Here is a 21490-nt window from a genome sequence, read left to right on the forward strand (position 1 = left end):
GCCGGTCCCAAGCCTGGATAAATGCTGAGGGTTGCGTCAGGAAGGGCATCTGGCATAAAACCTTTGCCAAAACCAAAAATGCAAATCAAACCTGATAATCTCAGACCGGGTCGGTCGAGGCCCGGGTTAACAATGACCGCCATTGGTAACGATGACCGATGAGGGTAGCAGTGGAAATGAGGCTACTGTAGGTCGAAGAAGGAGAGGAGGAAGGTGTGTTCGGAAGCAGGGAGGGAAGAGAAATGGCAAGAGTCTGGGACTGAGAGTAGGGACTTTGAATATCAAGACTATGACAGGAAAAGGTAGAGCGTTGGTCAACATGATGCAGAGAAGGAAAGTGGATATACTGTGTGTCCAGGAGAGCAGGTGGAAAGGTAGAAAGGCTGGAAGTTTAGGAGCAGGATTTAAGTTGTACTATCATAGCACTGACAGGAAGTGAAATGAAGGGGGAGTTTGTTAGGAATGTTCTGGAGGTGAAAAGAATGTCAGATAGTTATGAGTCTGAAACTCGAAATTGAAGGTGCGATGTTGAATGTTGTTAGTAGCTATGCCTTGCAGGTGGGATGTGAGTTAGAGGAGAAGAAGTTCTGCAACGAGTTAGATGAAGTGATGCGGAATCTCCCCAGAGATGAGGGAGTGATTATTGGTGCAGACTTCAATGGGCATGTTGGTGCAGGTAATGGAGGGGATGAAGAAGTGATGTGTAGATTTGGTATCCAGGATAGGAACGCAGAGGGACAGATGGTGGTAGACACTGCAAAAAGGATGGAAATGGCAGTAGTGAACACTTTTTTCCAGAAAAGACAGGGACATAGTGTAACTTAAAAGAGCGGAGGCAGGAGCACGCAGGTAGACTACATCTTGTACAGACGAAGTAACCTAAAAGAGATAAGTGACAAAGTATTTGTAGGTGAGAGTGTAGCCAGACAGCATAGGATGGTGGTTTGACTCTTGTGACAAGGGAGATCAAAAGAGGTGAAGAGATGGGTTCAGAGTAGGTGGATAAAAGTGTCAGGGAGAGGAGGATACAGAGAATAGGGTTAGATGGAGAAGGTTAATTTGCTGTGGCGACCCCTGAAGGGAAAAGCCGAAAGGAGAAGAAGAAAGTAGTTCATTCTAGGAGGAAAAATTATTTTATTTGAATGTAAGAATTCCAAGGAGTTGATGGAGGACATTAGGAAATTGAGGACCCATCAAAACTCCATCTCCATCAATAAAACAGATGTGTACATTGCGGACAAGCACAAGTACCTGGGCGTCCACATTGACAATAAATCGGACTGCACTTAAAACAGACTCTGTATGCAAGAAAAGTCAGAGCCCCGTTTTCTCTCAGGATACTCAGGTCTTTCAACATCTGCAGGTGTTCCATTACAGTGCTGTCCAGCATCATCTTTTACGCTGTAGTATGCTGGGGCAGTAGGCTGAAGACAGCTGATGCAAATACTCAATAAGCACATGGGGAAGGCTAGTTCTGTCCTGGGAGCAGAAATTGCGTTATTAGTGGAGGTGTCTGAGAGGAAGATGCTCAGTATCAGGTACACCTATCACCCCTTGCACCCTAAACTGAGTCCTACTGGAGCACTTTTGGATGTAGATGGGAGAGGACAGAGAAGCACCACAAAATACCAAGGTCTTATTTACCTATTGCCATCAAACTATGGAACTCCGCTTCCTGAGATGTGTTTAGTAGTACCTTTCAGTAATTTTGGAACTTTCAGGCAAAATAATTTCCCTTGGGGTTAATTCTACTTAATATACAACACTTGTGGCTTTTGCAGGTGTTCCAGTGGTCTTGTTTGTAAGACAGAGAAGGTTTAATTGTGGGAGATATCTTTGGCATTTTTATCTATCAAGAGTCATTGATAATGGGACATTTTAATCAATTATCACATCTTCAGTACATTTAGTTAATCTTAGCCACAGGACTTTAAAAGCACCATGTAATATGCCAAGTCCAGTTGCCAAGATTTAGCAATGAGTGCCATGACCTGACTGAGGGTCTTCAGATCAGTGCACTGACACCTGACACCCTAAATTGGTTGCCAAGACAGTTGCCAAAACCAATATTACATTTAATACTGGCTGCTTACACCGGTGCATCTCTTTTCACCTTTATTTAAGAAAACCGAAGGAATAACAGGACGTCAACGCTAATTTAATCAAACAACTTTTATTTCCAAAACATCTGAACCACTGACATTTAGGCCATAGCAAGTGAAACCAATGGCACCCTCAGCTCCCCAGCCACGGACTCTTCAGATGCTCTGTGAACACAAGAGAGAATTTTGCTGCCATCGATTAAAAGGTTTAGCATTGTGAAACAGGATATTGTTCTTTTATATCAGAGTGGTTTTTTCAACTGCCTGTATTCAATCTACATCAAAATTACCAATGCAGAAGTTCTAAGCACCAGTGAGAGCCAAAAAGCACTGACACAAACCAAATGTCAGTCAGTTGTCTTACCTATGATATGTAACTATTATCTGATCCATCTACTTCAACTTAGAGGGGATGTAAAATGCTTATCAAAATGAATATTTGCCATTTAGACGGTTACTCTTCAGTTATGAGGACCAGAACTGGAGATATTGGCAGTTACTCACTGGTGGGAAATTAAAGGATAGAGGACAGACCCCGATAGCCCTCTATCAAAAGATGTTTCCTTTTTTGTTAAATGTTTTTTAGCACTTGTGAAAAATGACTGCAGCAGTTGAGGATATGCAGTCAATTGTTGTTAGAAGATTGGCTTAATTTCTTCCTGCCTCTTCTATCATCACTTACAGCATTTTATTTTTCAGATTAGTTTTAAGATCTAATCTGCTAAACATAAAGTTGTGTTTGAGGGAAGACCAAAACCTATAACAATCTGCTGAGCAACCACTTCTCCAGGACAGAGGCAGAGTCATTTCTGTCCCACTGGGCAGTTAAACACAGTAGGGTCTATGTCCCCTCACCTATCGCAGCCTCCTGGCTTCTCTTTCAGACTCCAGAAGTGTCAGCACATCTCCCTCTCTGACTGGGCCCTTCACATTCCTGATGATGGAGCGGTTGCTGTCATCCATGAACTCAACACGGACCTGCAAGGCCATAAGTGAGAATTATTGATGAGGCAGCTTTTAGCTATGCACAGATGCATCAGACATGTATAGGGCAAGAAATTATCAACAATGCCAATTCAATGCTATTCAAAGCAATTTTTGCTCAGTGTGAAAAACCGTGCCTTTAAAATAACACTTGTCAAAATATTAAAACGGGTAAAACTACGGATAATAGACCCGTCTTGTTAACGGGTTTAGTGTGTCTTTAGTGTGTCTACAAGAAGGGCCTCCCTTCCTGAAGAGGCTCAGATTCTTCAATATTGTGGCAAGCACCATCTTTGAGGAGGTCTGCTGGCATGTATGCGTGATGGTAAAGGACGCTTTGGGCTCTGAGCTTGTCACCGTGAGGGAAGTAGCCAAGGACAGAATGCTTTCAAGGCTGCTGGTAATCATGGACAATGACACCCACCCACTCCACAAGTCATTTGACAGTCTTAGGAGTAACTTCAGCAACAGATGCTCACAACCCTGCTGCCTAATGCAATGTTATGGGAGCTTGTTCCTACAATGTCGCCATTGGCTTTTTTTAACACATCTGCCACTTACAAACCTGTGGCCACTGAACTGGAGCGCCGTAATTAACACACATCCGCTCATCTGGTTCATTACACTGGCGTGTTGGACCGCAGTTTCAAATTCGTCTTACAAAGTAAGGGGTACTACATTACTTAGGGTTAATACCATTGAAAATATAATCCACCACAGCTATTCAGAGCTCAGAACTACGCTGATCGGGTTTGAATGAGGCATAAATCTGTGAGAACACAATGAATAAACATAAAAGACAAGCAATCACTCGGGTGATGTTCTTAGCCGGATCAGCCCAAATCTTGATCAAAAGTAAGCTTAAACTTTCGGATTGACTGTCCCTACCAATTGTACCAGTGATAGACCAACGTTTGTCTAATAAAATATCTTCACGACAAAAGAGAAATGTCCCGTCACATTTGAAGCGACGAGCACGGCTCTTTAGCTTACCTGTGTGCATTGTCCCTGGGAGCCTGTTCTTCCCAGCACCCTGGTGACCTGCAGTTAAAAGGCAATTTATATTTAAACGACAGCCTGCGACACTTTTCGAAGCAGAAAAACGCTTTGGAGTAGTTATAAATTGAATCAAAAACGTCAGTGTCTAACAGCTAACCGTGTTAGCATAAGATGTAGCATGGACGGGCCTCCATGATGGAGGCGTCAGCGAAGAACGACCATTCGCAAATAAATGAATAAAGCCCGTATTTAGCGCCCAATTCTTGGAACCGTCTGAAATATCAAGTACTAATGTAGCTATATAGATGTCTGGATGTATTTTTTTTCGCCAAAATCTATGTTTTCTTACTCTTGCGAGCTTGATCGGCTGCACGCGGCTGGCGTCCATGTTGGTCGGTTAAATCGGAAAGGAAGTTACGTCACGAGCGGAAGTGTTTTATAGAATCTGTAACGATAGCGTGTTTTTCAATTTCCCGATTTTATTTTAGCTAACTTTATTTATTTTTCTTTGATTTTGATTTATTCTACTTTAAATTTATTTTGCTTAAATGTTCTGAATTTTCTCTTTCACAAGGAAAAGTGAAATGTAGAAAATTACAATTCAGTTTACGTGTTTATGATATCCCTAATTACAATCCATTAATTAATCTATCTACAATCTTTTCTGGTGCAAGCTCCAACAGGCCTCGTATTTTTATTATCAATATCTTTATTATTTAATCCCGTCATGTACTTTATACTCATTTTAAAATACCTACTTGGACCATTTGGGATTCAAATAAGCTGGATGTTGAAATTATATTTTCAATGGAGCTACAAATTTGACAAATCAACGTTTGAGAAAGCGACAAATATTCTATTTGATACTAAAAAAAAAAAACACTTAAAGAAAAAAGATCAGTGTTTCAATGAATGTATAAATAAATGTATGTCCTTTCCCTGCAACCTAGTTAGCAATGCAAAGCTGTCATTGCACCACCAATCCTGCTCGCTTAGAACTCAGAGCCTTAAATCACAGCACTAATCCTTGTGAACAGTATTTTTAACTTGCGTTTGGACAGAAAGAACAGCAATAGGATTAGAGAATCAGGGAAGCGGCTGAATCCTTAACTCATGCAGTTGATCTTCTTGCATGTCGAGAGACACGCGCAGGAACTTTTTCAGCAGGACATCTTCGATTCAATCTGTTGGAAGATTCCTTTCTTTTGGCACACAACCTTCGGCTTCAATGGAGATCTCTTGGAATATGATCTTAAATTCTATCCAGTGATTACACTCGTAATCTGGACACAGTTTCTCTTGTGGGTCTGTCTTCTTACAGAGCCGCTGCGATGGAGAACAGAAGACCAAAGCTGAAGGTGCTGAAAAAGCGCCGCTCCAGTTTATTTGCCACCATTAAACGGGAAATGAGCTTCTCCCAGAGCATCGAGGAGCACGAGTGCGAGTTCCCGTTTTCTCAAGATAGTTCTGTGAAGCTGTGGACGTCTATGGACAACCTCGATGCTCCGGATGAAAAAGTAGAGGAGACAACGGATCAGGGCAAAGCCGTTCCCAACCCGAGGAAATCAAACATCGTCAACCTCAATGTGGGCGGAAAGGTGTTTCACATTCCCAAGCATTTGGTCCTCAGACACCCGAAAACCAGGATTGGAGTCCTTGCGCTCTGTGATGATCCAGTCAAGCGGCTGACGCTGTGCGATGATTACAATGTTCAGAACAACGAGTTCTTCTTTGACAGGGACCCGATGTTCTTTCACTACATTTTCCACTTTTACTGCAGCAATGTCTTGTGGGTGATGGATAGCCTCTGTCCTGTCAACTTTGAGGAGGAGATGTCTTTTTGGGGGCTGAAATTGAAGGACACTCCAAGGTGCACATAAAATGCTTGACACTTGCTAAGTATAACGCTAAGTATCTCCTATTGCTCTTTGTTCTCACGTTTTTATGCTCTTTCCTCCTGTCAGGTGCTGTCGTATCCTCTTCGAGGAGAAACTGGATGACATAAGAGACCAGCTGAAGGTCAACCAGGAGCTGATTGACGAGATTAAGCCTCATCAAGACGACGAAGGCTACAAGACCATGTTCCTCGGGGGCTTGCGGAAGGTCCTCTGGGACTTGATGGAGAATCCTTATTCTTCACTGTCAGCCAAGGCCTTCGCTGTGTTTTCCAGTCTTTTTGTGCTCATCTCTATCGTTGCCATGACGCTGAACACAGTGAACGAACTTCGGGTGTACAAGTTTGGCGGCAAAACTTACATGGAGTGGGTGGAGATAGGCTCCATCCTTTTCTTCACCTTAGAGTACTTCCTACGTTTGGTCACTACGTCTGACGTCAAACACTTTGTAAAGAGCGCCCTCAACTTTGTCGACATCGTAGCGGTCATGCCCTATTTCGTCCAGCTCGTTTTTGAAGCGTTTGTCATCGATTCAGAAGATTTCAGCGCACAGGAAGATTTGAAGGCCATGGCGAGGGTCAGCAAAGTCAGCAAGGTGCTCAAGGTTATCAAGCTGATGCGCATCTTCCGTATCCTCAAGCTTGCCCGCCACTCCACGGGGATGAGGGCTTTTGGATTCACCATCCGCCAGTGCTCCGAGCAGGTATGGAGGAGTGCGGACGTTTAATGGACACGAGCCTTTCCTCGTAAAGCCTAGAAAGAAAAATGTCATCCTGGATTGGTGATGGTTTCAAAAACCTCAATCCTCTGTAAATGCAACAATGAAATGCACCTATGACTAGCGCAGGTGTCCATTTCAGTGACAAGCAATCTAGTTTTGATTTTGGTTTACTGTCACTGCCATAGAGAACCCCAAAAGACAAGACGATGTTTAATAACAAATCTTACAATGACTAATAATTTTTTGCCATTTTCAAATCGGGTGGCCTGATTCTTAGCTCCACTGAAAGGCGACAGTTGTGCCATCTCCGCTCGATGCATCAATATCTAACTGTTGGCAAATAAGTCCTTTATCATTCCAACCAATGATATATTTACGCCTCCGAGGCAATAAAAAAATTTTATCTTCTGCAATGAAGCTATGAAACGTTTATTTCACTCTCCATCCCCTCCTCCTCCTCCTCGGTGCTGCCACCTGTTATGAGACAAAAGGAGATATTCAGGAGGGTCATGTGGGAACAAGCGGGTGCAGTTTAGCCAGAAAGCTATTAAGTCACGACTTAGCGAGACCTTTGACATACTTCTCCGTGATCCTCTAGGTGTGCTGTCTGTTTCTGTTCATCGCCATGGGGATCTTCACCTTCTCAGCTCTGATGCACTCGGTGGAGGTAGACCAGCCCGGGACGCCGTTCAGCAGCATACCGGACGCCTGGTGGTGGGCGGCGGTGAGAAAACTCAAGACTTGACCGTTTCCCATCACCCACATTAAGTTCAAGTGAAATTGAAATGATATTATAAACAAATGAACAACCAAAAATATGACCTTATTTGCACATGAAGTCAGCTCACGCTTAATTCGAGTCGCAGCCGGTCCGGAAGTTTCCTGTTTGCCAGCTTGATTCTCCCTGATCAATTAACTCAGGTTATGGACGTCGCTAAGCCGTCCTACTTGCGCTGAGGAGACAGAGGGGAGGCTTTAGGTGTGTCACTGTGAGCAAGCGGTGCAGAGCATTCCAGGTGTCAAAGATTAGGCCCGAGGGATTTGTGCCGTCTGCCTAGTCACACTGAAAGAAAAAAAAAAAGCGCAAGTGTCAGGCAGAGTCATGTTCTATGCTATTTTTACAGCTCCGGCAAATGATGATGAAATGGGGTTTTTATTATTTAATACTCGGACTGGGCCAAGATGACCATTTTCTCTCTCCAGGCTGGACTAAGATGCTTTTTTTTCCTTACGGCACCTTTATATTCAGCAGATTAATGAGTGCGCGTGAAAGCAATCATATCGTCTCCCTTTTAACGAGAGGATAAAAAAAAAAGCAGAATCTCCTAAATGTTGCTCAGCTACTTCATAACGGGCAAAAACAGCAAAGGTAAAAGGCTTGGAAACTAGATGTTTGTGATTTTAGGGATTAAATGATGAAAACACTGACTGTTGAAACTTGCACGATGATGCAATTATGAACCATTTGATTTATCTCTCAACATTCCTAAAAAGAAGTGATGATAGTGCAATCTAAGTAATATTTTTTACAATTTAAAGACATTTGAAATGACATTTGCTCTGTGTTGATGGCCTCTTAGTGTTAGTATCTCCCCATCGCCCTCTCTTACCCTTTCGCTTTATTTAAGGACGTCCGGGTTTTATTCCATGGTGGCAGCTGTTGACTTACATGTGTCTAATCCCTGTTAATACTGCCTAATGTGTCTGCGGCCCGACAGTGATTGCGTTCTAGTCACGGAAAAAGCTGAGAAAGTTTTCCTGGGGTTTTTAATCTTGTGGGCAGAATGCGTCACCATTTCCATAAAAGTTTGATCTTCAAATCTGCGGTGCTAAAAAAAACCCCATGAAGCTCAACAGACTAACTTTAAATTCTCTTTGTATGATGACCGCCGGCGGGCTGACTCTACCCTTCGTCCCCACAGGTGAGCATCTCCACGGTGGGCTACGGAGATGTGGTCCCCATCTCCTACTTGGGTCGCTGTGTGGCGTTCGGCTGCATTTCCTTTGGCATCATCCTCAACGGCATGCCCATCTCAATTCTTTTCAACAAGTTTTCCGACTACTACGCCAAACTGAAGGAACAGGAGTACACATTTTCCAACACAGAGCGCACCTTCCAGTTCAGGAAGCGTCTGAGGCGCAAGTTCGACAGCTGTTTTGAACCGCTGCCCGAGGATTCGGACGATGAGATACACTATCGGCCGAGCGGGAGACACACCAACCACGAGCGCGACAATTAAGAGAAGCTGCGCCGGTTGCAACCACGCCAACCCAAAATGGCCTTATCACCCATAGGTGTGGAGAGGATAGGATGCCGGCTGAAATAAGTCGAGATAAACTACCCTCAAAGGAATTTCCTCCATGTGCAATATGGACTGACTGGTTGAGATGCATAAACCAGACAAATTCCATAAACCAGACAAATCATTTTCAACTAAGAAGTCACTTAAATGTGACAAAGCTGACATAGATGTTTGACATGTGGGGAGCCAGTTTTTGTCAGAAGTGCTATTAATGAACTACATACTGACTATTTCTGCTTGTTCCAGATGTAAAATTCTCAACGCTCAAAACCATATAACTTGGATTTTTTTGTCATCAGTCAAGCATCTGGGAGTCAGTCAACATCATAGGGAAATACAAATATGTAGTAGATATCTATATAGTCGATAAAGCTTCTGCAAACATCTTCCTGGTCAAAAATGCAGCTTTTCACTAGACAGTTTGTACTCAGAGCGAGAGTGGAGGAGTGGCGGTGCGTGTGTCAGCAGCGCTCATGATTCGCAGTGTAATTTTGTTGTCAGGGATTACCAGGATTTGCATTGGCGCCGCCTTCCTTGTCAAACAAGGGGCAAAACTTAATCATGTGCTGCAGTGTGTGTGTGTGTGTCTGTGTGCGTGCGTGCGTGTGCGTGTGCGTGTGTGCAGGGTCAGGGGTCTCTCACGGCAAAACCATCTCTTTTTTTTTTAAAAAAAAAGGATAATAAACCAACTTAAAAAAGCCACATAGATGCATAAGTACAATTGTTGCATTTAGCCTCTCCAAACAGGAAGTGAGAATTCAGTGTTCCCGGTTTGTCGGTGTCACATCCAATTGTGTCCCCGTCCCCGTTATCAAACCATCCTCTCTCTGTGCTGCATTTATCTCCTGGACAAAGATCATTAAACTAATTACTTTGGGCAACAGTTCTCCATTGTTAACAGAATACATTGTCTCTCCTAGTCTGGTGACCCTCTCACTGACTTTATTAAGACAAAGCAGTCCGCTCTCTTTCCCACAATCTCCACTCCTGCTGTTGCTCTTTTCCGTTGTTTTTTTTTTATTATTTGGATTTATCGGCAGGATTAAACTACCTGGTTAATCTTATCAGACCTGGAAAAGATGCAGAGCATGAATCACCGTTAAATGCCGCGGGGCAAACGGCTGCAGAATAACATCGTCTGAGATGTTTTTTTTTTTTTTATGCCTCCGTTGGCAGAAGCCATGGCCGGAGACATTAAGTTTTTTGCGTTGTCAGTCGCCTTCTTATGAAATTGATACCAGGGGAACACCTTGAGCAAATTCTTTCATATTTGGCAGAAACACAGGCAAACATTCAAGGATGAACTGATACCAGTAAGGAGGTCAAACTTCCTTTGTGGGAAAAATTCACACGCTCATTAGTTCCTTTCACACACTAGAGAAAGATGAAAATCTCAAAGCCAAAAGGTCCATGTGATGGTGACATGATCATATTCTGCAAAAACAGTTCATATTATGATTTTCCTGTCTAGACAGACACTGATGTAAAAAAAAAGCTGTCATATATATTTTTTGTAATTAATTAGCAATGAAAATCATCACTGTGAACAAGTACCAACCAATCAGAAGCATAGATAGATAGATAGATAGATAGATAGATAGATAGATAGATAGATAGATAGATAGATAGATAGATAGATAGATAGATAGATAGATAGATAGATAGATAGATAGATAGATAATTAGAAAAATACACTGTCACAGTATCCGGGACAGAGAGCCCAGTATTGTGTAAAAGACTATGAATGGGATGTCTCTTGGCACAAACTATTAGTGGTGCCCGATTTTGCCATTTAAATGATTAATTTTCAGTCATAAAACATTAACAAATGAAAGTTATTCTCTCATATAATCGGTTGACTCTGCAATAATTTACTTACATAAATCTTGGAAAAATCCAATCTATTACAAACAACCGCGTATGTACTTCAGGCAAAACCACGGCAAGCAGAAAAAACACATTTCATTCTCAATTACATGGGCGGTCAGACTAAAGCACACAAAACAAAACAAAAAACTCTGGTATAATCACAAAAAACAACAGTCTAAATTAATTAGTCAACTTTTGAAGCCCGTGTTTATTAGCAGACGCCAGTCTCTTCACCTGAGGGACAATAAGGCCTGTCTAATAGCATTAACGCAAAAGATAACAGTTTAATAGTCTTGTCAATGTCGGTTAAAACTCAAGGGTACATTGAGTTTCTGTCTGTTTTGCATGAGTGACCCACGAGGGGATTCGAGAGGACGGTTTCCAGCTCATTGTTTGCATCGGATGTGCGGAACGTCGAGAAATCAGAGGGGAGAATCGTAATCAACGCGACAGCGGGAAGAGAACTGCCGTTTGAAAAATCCTACCTATTGCCCGGATTTTAAAAATGGCTGCCATGTGTAGTAGCCCGGCTGCCACCGATGGAGCGAGTCGTCTGAGGTCGAGATGCTGCGCATGGCCAGAGGTCTATTCGGGATGTTAAAGTACCACCGCTGTCATTTTTAGCCCGCGACGGGATGGTGAATCACTCATGTCTGGCAGAAGTGTGTAACTATGGTAAGGCCTCAGGGCGAACATGTGTGTGAAGAGTTGCGTCAATATCCTTGACATCACTTTGCCTTCTGCGCTCCCGTCCCTCAAGATGAGTCAAGATAAGGCGCTAAAGGAAACCATTTCCAAAGAAAACGTGTTCCTTAATGATATGACATTTTTAATTTCCAAGGCAAACACACATGAGAGATAGGGCAATATCCCTAGCACAAGTTAACGACCCTGTTATTACCTTACAAACTTCTTTTTATTGGTACTTTAAAACAAAGGAAAATACAAACGCATGATTTGATCCTGTTTGTTTACAGCCTTGAAAGAATTTTGCATCGCCCTCCTGCTGAGCTCCATATCAGGACATGCTTTTCCCTCACCAAGGCTGAACACATCTTTCAAACACCCTGCAGCCTCAGCAGTTTCGGTGGCATCGGCACAGGTGGCGTTCGCCTATAAAACCCCTGGCAAGATCACCGCATCCGTACTCGTCCTCACTCGACCCCGGGCCACTGCCGTTCATCCATACGCTGTACGGAAACAAGCTCCCGCGATGTCTGCTGCCAGGGGCCTGCTGCCTCTCACGCTGCTGCTACTGGTGGCCGCCGCCGGCCGTGCTGAGGCCCAGGAGAAGATCAAAATGTGCGGGAGGGAGCTGATACGCGTGGCCCTCTCCTCCTGCGGAAACTCTCGCCTGAGGAGAAGCCTCCTGGATGTGGACCCCGATCCCCACCGCTGTGAGTACTTCGGCTGCCAGTTTCATGTTTCATTCATAAAAGCAGTCCAGCACACTAATGCATCCTTTTGACAGCACATCCATCGGTAAGATTGCATATTAATATTAGTTATCCGCCTGATAGATGACCGTGTTTTATTCTATTTTCGAAAATCTTAAGTGCGTTTTTTTCAACGCCTCTTTGTCTTTTGTTTTGAAAAATACCCGAAATAAAGATAAATCAGTTTTTCCCTCCATCTGCTCAGGGGCGCTTGATGTTTCCAGCATGGCGTCGCACTCTTCTTCCAGGGAGGAGGAGGAGGAGGATGAAGAGGAGGGTGTTTTCTCCACCGCGCCTCACTGGTACCCCCTGACCCCCCGCATCCGACGAGCCGCCGGGAAAATTTCGGATATCTGCTGCGAGACAGGATGCAGCGTAAAGGAGCTGACCCAGTTCTGCTAGGCGTGTCCACCTCAGTGACCCGCTTCGTACCGCAGGGAGATCTAATACTAATTTCCAAATTCTGTGTTCTGTAATTCAAGGCTGGTTTAAAAAAATTATCGTTTTTTTTTTCCACATAAAGCACTGCTCCTTCATCATACTTATCTTATTTAATAAATTATTGCCTGAAAAAAAAGTAAAACTACAATACAGTTTGTAATTGTTTGTTATATATTGATATAATTTATTCTCTGAAGAAAAGTGATGATTTGCACCTTTTCAATACCATTTAAATAAAGATATGATGATTATTGACACGTTGTCTACGTTTCCATAATGTGCTATGTTTCCAAAGTTTCACAGAGAGAAAACTACCAAACTAACATTTCAAGAGCAAGTTTCATGTTTCGAACGTTTTAAAGATTCACTTTGAACAAGGACATGGGAGACCGAAATCAGCAAAAAGTGTTTAATACCGTATTTTAACGACTAATATTGAGGTAGACAAACAACAACTATAATTTGACAATCCTGGATTAATCTTGGAATAAAAATATATATTTCAAAATGAGTCGCCATTAGACAATTTGTGATTTATTATTGTATTGTATTTTTATATTTTTCAATGTATTATTATTACTTTCAATATAGGTCTGCGTCTGTGTTAGATGAATGTGCAGAAAACTGTGTCCGCAGCAGGGTGTGGTTTTCAACGCTGGCCTCTGATGGCTCAAAATTAGATTTCGGCCCGGTGGCCGCTCTCTTTCGCACCATAATACCAGAAATAATCTGTCGCCCGGCCGCTTTGTCACACTGAGGACAAATTCGGCCTCTGGACGGAAAATAAAATGCCGCCGATTATCTGCCCCTTCTAGATTGCGGCCTTCACTAAATAACTGCGCGGCAAATGACATTAGTCTAAAATGACTGATCGCTTAATCGGTTCATTTGAGGAGGAAGAATTGCATTATGTGTACAATTGCCTGTTGCTAAATTGTGGCCGCGCTTGTTATAATGATGCATTCTGTGTGACGGCATCGTCCATTAATGTGTAATTAAACACAATATCCAGCACATTTCCTCTGATAAGACAGCATGAATTATACATGGGAATACAACACAGATGTTTGAGGGTAAAAATGAATAATGTATTTATTTTTTGACTATTTATTTCAAACAGGGTGTTACGATGCTGTGATATCTCCGGTACTCTGCTTTATGTTTGCTATTGTCACTGTTTTGAATGGAATATCTGTTTATTCTTTGTTTTGTTTACTTGGTTGTTTACTAGTTTTTCACTTTTTGATCACATGTCAGCCAATCATATAGACATGCAAAAATACATTTTAAATGTTCATGTAATTGTACAAGTTGAAAGTAAAGAGTATTCATACAGGATTGGAAATATTGCAATAATTCGGCCTATCTGGTGTAGCGGTCAGCGCTTACGCCTCACAGGAAGAAGGGTTGGATTCCGACAATATAGTACATCCAAAATTCTCCCATTATTTATCCACAACTGTAAAACCTCAATGTGTTATTGTGGAATAAATGACCAAATGAATATTAGAAATCTGATTGCATGCGTGACAACAAAAAAGCTGAATATAAATCGAGCAAAAATGTAAAAACCCGCTTCAAAGAGCACTGCAAGGGGATTAAAATACGTTAAGATAAGGCAGTAAAATATACAGGACTGTCTCATAAAATTAGAATATTATGATGAAGTTCTTTATCTTCTGTAACACAATTACAAAAACAAAAATGTCTTACATTCTGGATTCATTACAAATCAACTGAAATATTGCAAGCCTTTTAATTTTTTTAAAATTGCTGATTATGGCTTACATATGAAGAAAACTCAAAAATCCTATTTAAAGATATGAAAAAATAATTTTGTTTTTTTTAAATTGCATTACAGAAGATAAAGAATTTTACCACAATTTTTATCACAATATTCAAATTTTTCTGAGACAGTCCTGTATGATGATTTTCACATATTCCCAACATTTTAAATGGGAAAAATGCTGCAGTGCCTGCTTTCCACCAGCAGAGAGAGACAAATATCTGCGTCTGACTGCAGCGACCCCGACCTTTCACAGCTGACACTGACTGAGCGCCGGTTCATCCTTGCAGCTCGGGGATGTAACTCTTCAGTATTAATATCAATCTAAGGGATTCAGTCATTTCCACCACACACAACCCCCCTCCTGCAGCGAAGATCACTCTATCATAGCTTGTTATTGTAAAATGTCCAATCACCTCAAGTGATCCTTTATCTCATTGTGACAAGAGGAGAATTCTGGCAAAAAAGGACACTTCTAAGCTCCAGCCGCTCTTCATTGGACGCCAGCAGCGGCAGACAGACACACACACACACAGACACACACACATATCAGCATGGGGCCTCTTTGATGGGCTCCTCCTGACGTCTGTTTCCACGGCTGAAAAATCTCATAAATTAAAAAAAGAAAAAAAGCCAACAATTAAATCAAAATCCGTATCTCTCTAGTTGCCGTTCAGTCGCTTTGTGTTGAGTTTCAGTGAACGGGGGAAAAGCAGCGGGACATAATAGCACTTTCACTGAGTGCCAGCAGCGTACACACTGCTCACACACATATGCACGAGCACACCCAAACACATGCCTGCGTGCCAGGCGCGGAGAGAGAGAGTGCTCGGTGGACTGGTGGGTGTCAATTTGCATGTAAATGAAATGGCTCTCTCCGTGTTCTCATATGCAACAGTAAAAGCGTCCAGGCTAAAATGTGATATTTGGTGTACGTGGCTGATGTTTTGACACCTGGCGCATACGTCTGTTCTCGTCTAATTTGCGGCCGCTTGCAAGTTTAAAATGCTGCGAGTGTGCGTGCGTGCTTGCAAACGCTGAGGAAAACACAGTCCGAGGCTTAACAACACACAAAGCCTGCCTCGCTGTGTTTGTGTGTTTTATTTTGTAACCGTTGGGTGTATGTGGGTGCGCAGGCAGAAGTAAGGACAAACACTGGCATGTCTGTTTTTTTTTTTGTGTGTTCACCACAATGAGAGCTCCAGGCGTCTTTCTACGTAACACAAACTGTCAGATGCTGCTCCCCCTCGCACCCCTGAATAAACCCAAGTCTTCAAACACCCTCGACTGATGGTTTACATCATAACTTAGAAACAAAGGTTTTTTTTTATTTCCATCCTTGCGGTGATTTTTATTCCGTATCGGCTCCGGCGTGTATGTCGGTAGGTAAAAAGATTTCTGAATACAGGACATTGAATTTGACCTTTGACCTCGATTTCTCGTTTACTTTTATTTCCAACATAAATCTAAACCTCCTCCTGTCTGTCCGGTGTTAAATTGAAGCATTTTTCTCTTTAAATTCAAGTCAATTGTGTTTTTTCTTCTGTAGTGTGACTGTATATTAGCCCATGACACAAATGCTAATTAGCATTCTTGCTAACATCTCATCACAGTCTCTATCGAATCAAGTCCATTGATCGACTGGTTTTATATTTGGCTTTTTATAATGCATTAATGCAGTTTCCCAGGCAGTCACCAGATGCTGTTGGCTCGCAGGTGTGAGCTTAAATTAGAATAACTTGGGGTCACAAACGTTACGATTTCAAACTGGACTGGACAAATTCATCAGAGGCTCACCAAGGGATAGCGACTCTAACAAAGATGACCTTGGGGCTTCAAGATCCCGAGTTTAAAATGTCTCTACTGTAAAAAATGTGAAACAAAGTGAAGACATTCAATTTTTAGAACCAAATATTTATGCAATTTTCCTCTTTCGTTGGCTTACAAATGTTGCCATGGCAGTACGTTGGTGCAGCATCCACCTTATGTCATTTCAAACCCTCCTGTGTCATTAAAGGTCAATAAATCACAGCTCGACATCTTCACGCTAGCGCAGGATTTACATGATCACCAATAATAGTGATTATTTGTAATATGGATGTGTGCATCTCAGGTACCACAGCTCTTTGAGAGACCTCCCCGAGTCATCGCCTAATGTGTCCTGGTTCAAGAATAGTTTGAAGAACATAACACAAGCTTTAAGGAATTGCTCCGGACTCCAAATTCCGCTGATATGAATGAAGTCTAGAACGTGTTGAATGTGTCGGATGAATCCATGAAGGTCCTACTGCGCAACTTATAGGACTCCAAGGATCTGCTGAGGTAGCAGATCCCAATAAGTTCATGTTGTTTTGATGGCTAAAAGGAAGACTTACTTGCTAACTTAAAGGACATAATATTGGTCACTATATTTTGATTGATTGGTGAAGAAATTAGTTTCATGTGCTGTGTATTTTATCATGTTATTATTATACGCTTTCTCAAATAGTCCGACTTTCAAGCAGATATTTATTCTCAATATTTCATTTCAATATTGATGTTGAATCAATTAGTTAATTTCAAACACTAACCCGTTCATCATTTAAGAATGAAATAAAAGAATATGTCCTCTGTTTCCCGACAGTGACGTTGGCCACCCTTTCCAGACCTTGTTGTTTTATTGTATCGCGTTCGCCTCCTCCGTGTCACATCAGTCTGATTGTCTGGAACTGTTAAACCTCCACGAGCCACCGAACGCCCGTCATCTCAACGCGTGTGACAAAAATGACAAAGATTTTCACTGCAGTGATTTTTTTTTTTCAATCAAGCCCAGGACTCAAGTCAATCTCCTCCCCCTGGATTGTGGTTATCTTTCCATCTGCTCCGATGAAGTGACGGCCCCCGTTTTCGTCTCTACTTCACAGCATTTCGACAGCCTGACCAGCAGTGACAGCTTCAGGAGAATCGTGTGATTAGATCCTCCCTGGGGATGAAGGCGAGGGAGACAAAGAAGGAGCTTTCTTGTAGCATTTGGATGTTCTCTGATCTCTTCTCATCTACCTGCATGATTGGGATTTATTTTTCTCACTATCTTTAGCCTTGTTACTGCAAGAAACCCAAGATAAACATATGCTTTTATTCTTGCGTAATAGTAATTTCTTTATGCGTTATATTATTGAAATTCAAACAACATTCAAGGTTTTTCTTCAACATAAATAGTAATGGATGTAGATGTTTCATTTATATATGAATATTATATATGGATCACTCTTGAAAACGTTGGTCAAAAATAAAATGTACAGCAGTTACAAATAAGGATAACAACAACAACAACACCAACAACAACACCAACACCAACACCAACACCAACACCAACACCAACAACAACAACAATAATAATAACAATAATAATAACAGTTATGATAATGCAATTATTACTGAATGTTTTGTTACCTTAAAAAACAAAGAGCCTGGAATTAAATAAGCCAATGCTAAGTGCTAATGAGGGCAAATTTGGCGGCTAACACGGATGGCATTATCAAATTAAGAACATAAGAATTGATGCGTTAACCTTAACGATAGATCCAAATGGTAAAGATTACATTCATATCCTGCACTCAAAACTCATTTTGTAACTGACATATTGCAGACATGTCTGGAAAAATAGCATAAGCAGGATTTATGATGTTTAGCACTCAAAGCTGTGATATGTTGGTGATACATGTGTAGAGATGACAATCTCACACATTACTTTAACACAAGTTGTCTCAGTAAAATGTATCTCGTGTATTTCCGATCCAGATCCATTTTTATTTCCTCATTAATTCAATATAGTAGTTCAAGGAGATGTAACCAAACGGCATTCTTTTCCCTCCCAGCTGATGAAATTTCTCACAAACATTAATGATGTCATTGGTTGTTTACCTTGATCCGGATGCTTAAATAGAGAATGTGACCCATATTTGACCCCCGGCCAAACCTGTTATATCAACTTAAGAGCATCTGACCCACACAGTGGATGCCATCTCCAGTGTCTGGCAAGTTCTACAAACAACAGGACCTCGTTCCGTGACGACAAGGAGTCACAAAGTATTTTTGTTCTCGTATCGCAGAACAGGCGCAGCGTGGACTGTGAGGAAACTGTTCAACCTTTGGCTATTTCCTGGAATTTTTCCTTTTTTTTATATATCTGCTCATTTTCCGGCAACTGTTTTATGTTGATCTCAGGTACTGTCAAAATGATCACTGGTCTAATAGGAATGCTTAATGTTTCCTTGCTGCCTTGATTCTAATGAACAAAATACAATACAATATTTACTTTAATAAAGTCTGCATCGATATGCACTCACTATGGGAATCAATGGCACTTCCGAAACAATAGAAACTGCACCCGTGCCGTCACAAGCGTCGGCATTGTCCCTAGGCTTAAATATACTTCATTACTGAGTACTTCTAATAAGACATTATTTTATTTTACTCCTCTACAACTCGAATGTTCTCAGATTTTCGGCGCTGGCAGCACCTCTGAACCAAAGCCAATTACCAACAGAATTGTCTTAATTACTTCCTCGCCCTATATGGTCCTCTGTATGCCTGTCATTACATCTGCTTAACCTGTCCCACTGAAAGAATTGACACACACTCGCGCACGCACGCACATACACACACATATAGACATTATCACTTTGTCACAACCTTGAGGCCATTGAGAGGTGGCGGAGCTGAACTAATACAAGTGAGCTGATAGAGGGCAGTATGGCAGGAGAGGCAGCGGTGGCAGGCGAAAGCGACTGCAGGCGACTCGCAGCTGCAGAGCTGAGAGCCTCATCCGTCAGGACCGGACGCCCTGCGATGCTGCTTACGAACCCAAACCGGCGGCTCGGGAGACAATGATGCCATCCGACCGTCGATTTGTGCATTTATGATACAAGATACATGATCTGAAATTCGACTAATTCACATGGTGGTTTCTTACTGGGCTACTGTCATCAATGATGATTTATGTGGTAATTTTGTGAAAACCGTGGTGAGCGCTGCCCCTTGCCTCAATCCAAGAAGATCCCGGGTTCAATCCCGACGGGGGGGGGGGCTGCATGTGTGCATGTGTGCATGTTTTTCGTGCATGTTTTCCCTGTGTCTGCGTGGGTTTTCCTCCAAAGACATGGAAGAGGGTCATTAGGGACCCTGAACTGTCCAGAAATGTGAATGAGAGAGTTAATGTTTTGAATGTCTCCATAGGACGCATGAATGAAAGAGTGAATGTCTGGCCCCTCCACGATCCTTACTGCAGGATAAGCGGTATAACTAATGAACCAATTAATGTTGCGCTACTTTATTTATATACATAAACACTTATCTTTTAACATCAAGATGTTACAATACAGTTTTTGTTCTTTGTTTCTACTGTACTATACAGTACATAATGTACACGTTTGGAATTGTACTTCTGGTTGATTGTGCTTGAGGTTTCCGCGCAGGTTGCTGAGAGTTGGTATTTATAATAAAGAGAAATTACAGAAATCTGTTTTGACAATGTGGAGAGTTAATTGAATCAATGCGGGGGTATCTCTGTGCTCCTGGCAAGGAGATACACCTGCAGGTTTTGGGGTTGGATTTACATCGATATCTCCTCACCTTGAGTTGGGAAGGAAACCCTGGCATGGCTTCACTGCGCACACATTGACGGAGAGCCTCATTTCTCCGGCGTCCCCTGCAGCTGTCTCCGCGTGATGCAGCACCTGTGACATGATGCAATTACCAAACACACATCGGTTTCTCGGGCGTGACGCCGACGAGCCGCGTTGGCGCGCCGGCTCCGAAAAGGCGGGGGGAACCCCGACACAAGCTCACGGAACAGAAGAAACGAAAATACAGCTTGACTGTAATGAACACGGGGGAGAATTGCCCGAGACTGAGAAGCGTGTGTGTGTGAAAGCAAAGGGTAAGGGGAGAAATAAACGAGGGCGGCAAGGAGACGCAGGGAGGCCCAGAAAGACGATTACCCCAGCTGCTCTTTCGCAGCTGCTCCCAATTGCTCCATTGCACCTCCTTCTCTCTGTCCATCACCCCCTCCGTCTCATCTCTCCACACGCTCATGTGTGACCGGCTGGTGTGTGCAGATGATGTAAAGTTGACAAAACGCCCCCGAGTGGGAGAACTCAGCTGTCGTGACACAGTGTTTGGGTGACGTACCGTCTGAAACGGGTGCTGGGGATTCCAGTTTAAGATTCATCAAGAAATACCACCTGGGAGTTCCCTGTCGTGGCTCTAACAATGAAAAAGAAGCAGATAAAAATACATTTATTGTGCGTGTATGTACGTATGCGTCGCTACAAAGTTGATTTCTCGTATTTGTGCGGGAACTCTCACCTCACTTTACCTGTTGTGTTAAAAAAATGGTTTTGTCTCAGTAATTATCAAGCAAAAAAAAAAAACAACCACATAATTGTCTGTTCAGTTTGAGTCCTCACGATGAAAAAGGACTCCTTAAATTTCCTGAGGTGTAACCTTTTTGAGCGGGTAACCAGCTCTCCGCGAGCATCGCATTCTGCCTCCATCTTGCCGGGCTTACGTGCTTTGTCGAAAACACTCTCAGCCAATTGGCACCCCGCGGCCGTGGGCACCGCATTATGCACGGTGACATCCGTGGAAGTGACTCAATCGCAGGGCTGCGTCTCCAGAGAGGGCAAACGAAGAAGCTGCTGTCTCAATATTCACACATCACTAGAGAGTGTTTCCTCTCTGAGTGAAGATCAAAAAAAAAAAAAAAAAAAAAAAAAAAAAACAGAACTGAGGGCATTTTTTTTTTTAGATGGAAATAATGTTTCCCTCTTGTTCCCGGTGTCCTCTGCTTCCGCTCAGTTGAAGTCAGCGCTTGATATGGGGCGAAGGAAAGATGCTCCAGCCCATCACTCGCCAAGTATTTTTTGGAAGTGCTTCACACTGTATCTACGAGGGCTGGGGGTCCCCAGGTGA

At 42.5% G+C, this 21490-nt stretch overlaps 3 protein-coding genes and 1 long non-coding RNA gene across 4 annotated transcripts; 2 read left to right on the top strand and 2 right to left on the bottom strand.

Annotated features, from left to right (window-relative positions):
* Positions 1 to 2153: 2153 nt before the first annotated feature.
* rps28 (ribosomal protein S28) lies at positions 2154 to 4499 on the bottom strand. The gene is made up of 4 exons (XM_086171993.1): positions 4435 to 4499; positions 4080 to 4127; positions 2958 to 3080; positions 2154 to 2267 (listed from the first exon to the last, which is right to left on the bottom strand). Exons 1-3 carry the CDS (start codon positions 4471 to 4473, stop codon positions 2958 to 2960), a joined length of 210 nt encoding a protein of 69 aa, XP_086028119.1. The 5' UTR covers positions 4474 to 4499; the 3' UTR covers positions 2154 to 2267.
* A 696-nt stretch (positions 4500 to 5195) lies between these two features.
* LOC147219061 (potassium voltage-gated channel subfamily V member 2) lies at positions 5196 to 9876 on the top strand. The gene is made up of 4 exons (XM_086171994.1): positions 5196 to 5955; positions 6050 to 6683; positions 7300 to 7425; positions 8624 to 9876. The coding sequence occupies exons 1-4, from the start codon at positions 5417 to 5419 to the stop codon at positions 8939 to 8941; spliced, it is 1617 nt and encodes a 538-aa protein (XP_086028120.1). The 5' UTR covers positions 5196 to 5416; the 3' UTR covers positions 8942 to 9876.
* Positions 7280 to 20163, bottom strand: LOC147219062 (uncharacterized). The gene is made up of 3 exons (XR_015108673.1): positions 20150 to 20163; positions 7550 to 7764; positions 7280 to 7409 (listed from the first exon to the last, which is right to left on the bottom strand). It is a non-coding gene; the product is annotated as an uncharacterized LOC147219062 (long non-coding RNA).
* insl3 (insulin-like 3 (Leydig cell)) lies at positions 10841 to 12798 on the top strand. The gene is made up of 2 exons (XM_086173062.1): positions 10841 to 12270; positions 12515 to 12798. Exons 1-2 carry the CDS (start codon positions 12087 to 12089, stop codon positions 12709 to 12711), a joined length of 381 nt encoding a protein of 126 aa, XP_086029188.1. The 5' UTR covers positions 10841 to 12086; the 3' UTR covers positions 12712 to 12798.
* Positions 20164 to 21490: the final 1327 nt, after the last annotated feature.

This window comes from Fistularia commersonii, chromosome 25 (assembly GCF_037954325.1).
Source record: "Fistularia commersonii isolate RoL2024-O1a breed Wild chromosome 25, RoL_Fcom_v1.0, whole genome shotgun sequence".
Taxonomy (NCBI): Eukaryota; Metazoa; Chordata; class Actinopteri; order Syngnathiformes; family Fistulariidae; genus Fistularia; species Fistularia commersonii.

Excerpts from the sequence above, each read along its gene's own strand:
- rps28 (XM_086171993.1), bottom strand. The coding sequence starts at position 4,473 with ATGGACGCCAGCCGCGTGCAGCCGATCAAGCTCGCAAGA. Across the intron at positions 4,128-4,434 it reads AGCCGATCAAGCTCGCAAGA|GTCACCAGGGTGCTGGGAAG; the intron begins GTAAGAAAACAT and ends TTTTAACTGCAG. Across the intron at positions 3,081-4,079 it reads CCCAGGGACAATGCACACAG|GTCCGTGTTGAGTTCATGGA; the intron begins GTAAGCTAAAGA and ends ATGGCCTTGCAG.
- LOC147219061 (XM_086171994.1), top strand. The coding sequence starts at position 5,417 with ATGGAGAACAGAAGACCAAAGCTGAAGGTGCTGAAAAAGCGCCGCTCC. Across the intron at positions 5,956-6,049 it reads AAATTGAAGGACACTCCAAG|GTGCTGTCGTATCCTCTTCG; the intron begins GTGCACATAAAA and ends TCCTCCTGTCAG. Across the intron at positions 7,426-8,623 it reads ACGCCTGGTGGTGGGCGGCG|GTGAGCATCTCCACGGTGGG; the intron begins GTGAGAAAACTC and ends TCGTCCCCACAG.
- insl3 (XM_086173062.1), top strand. The coding sequence starts at position 12,087 with ATGTCTGCTGCCAGGGGCCTGCTGCCTCTCACGCTGCTGCTACTGGTG. Across the intron at positions 12,271-12,514 it reads GGACCCCGATCCCCACCGCT|GGGCGCTTGATGTTTCCAGC; the intron begins GTGAGTACTTCG and ends CCATCTGCTCAG.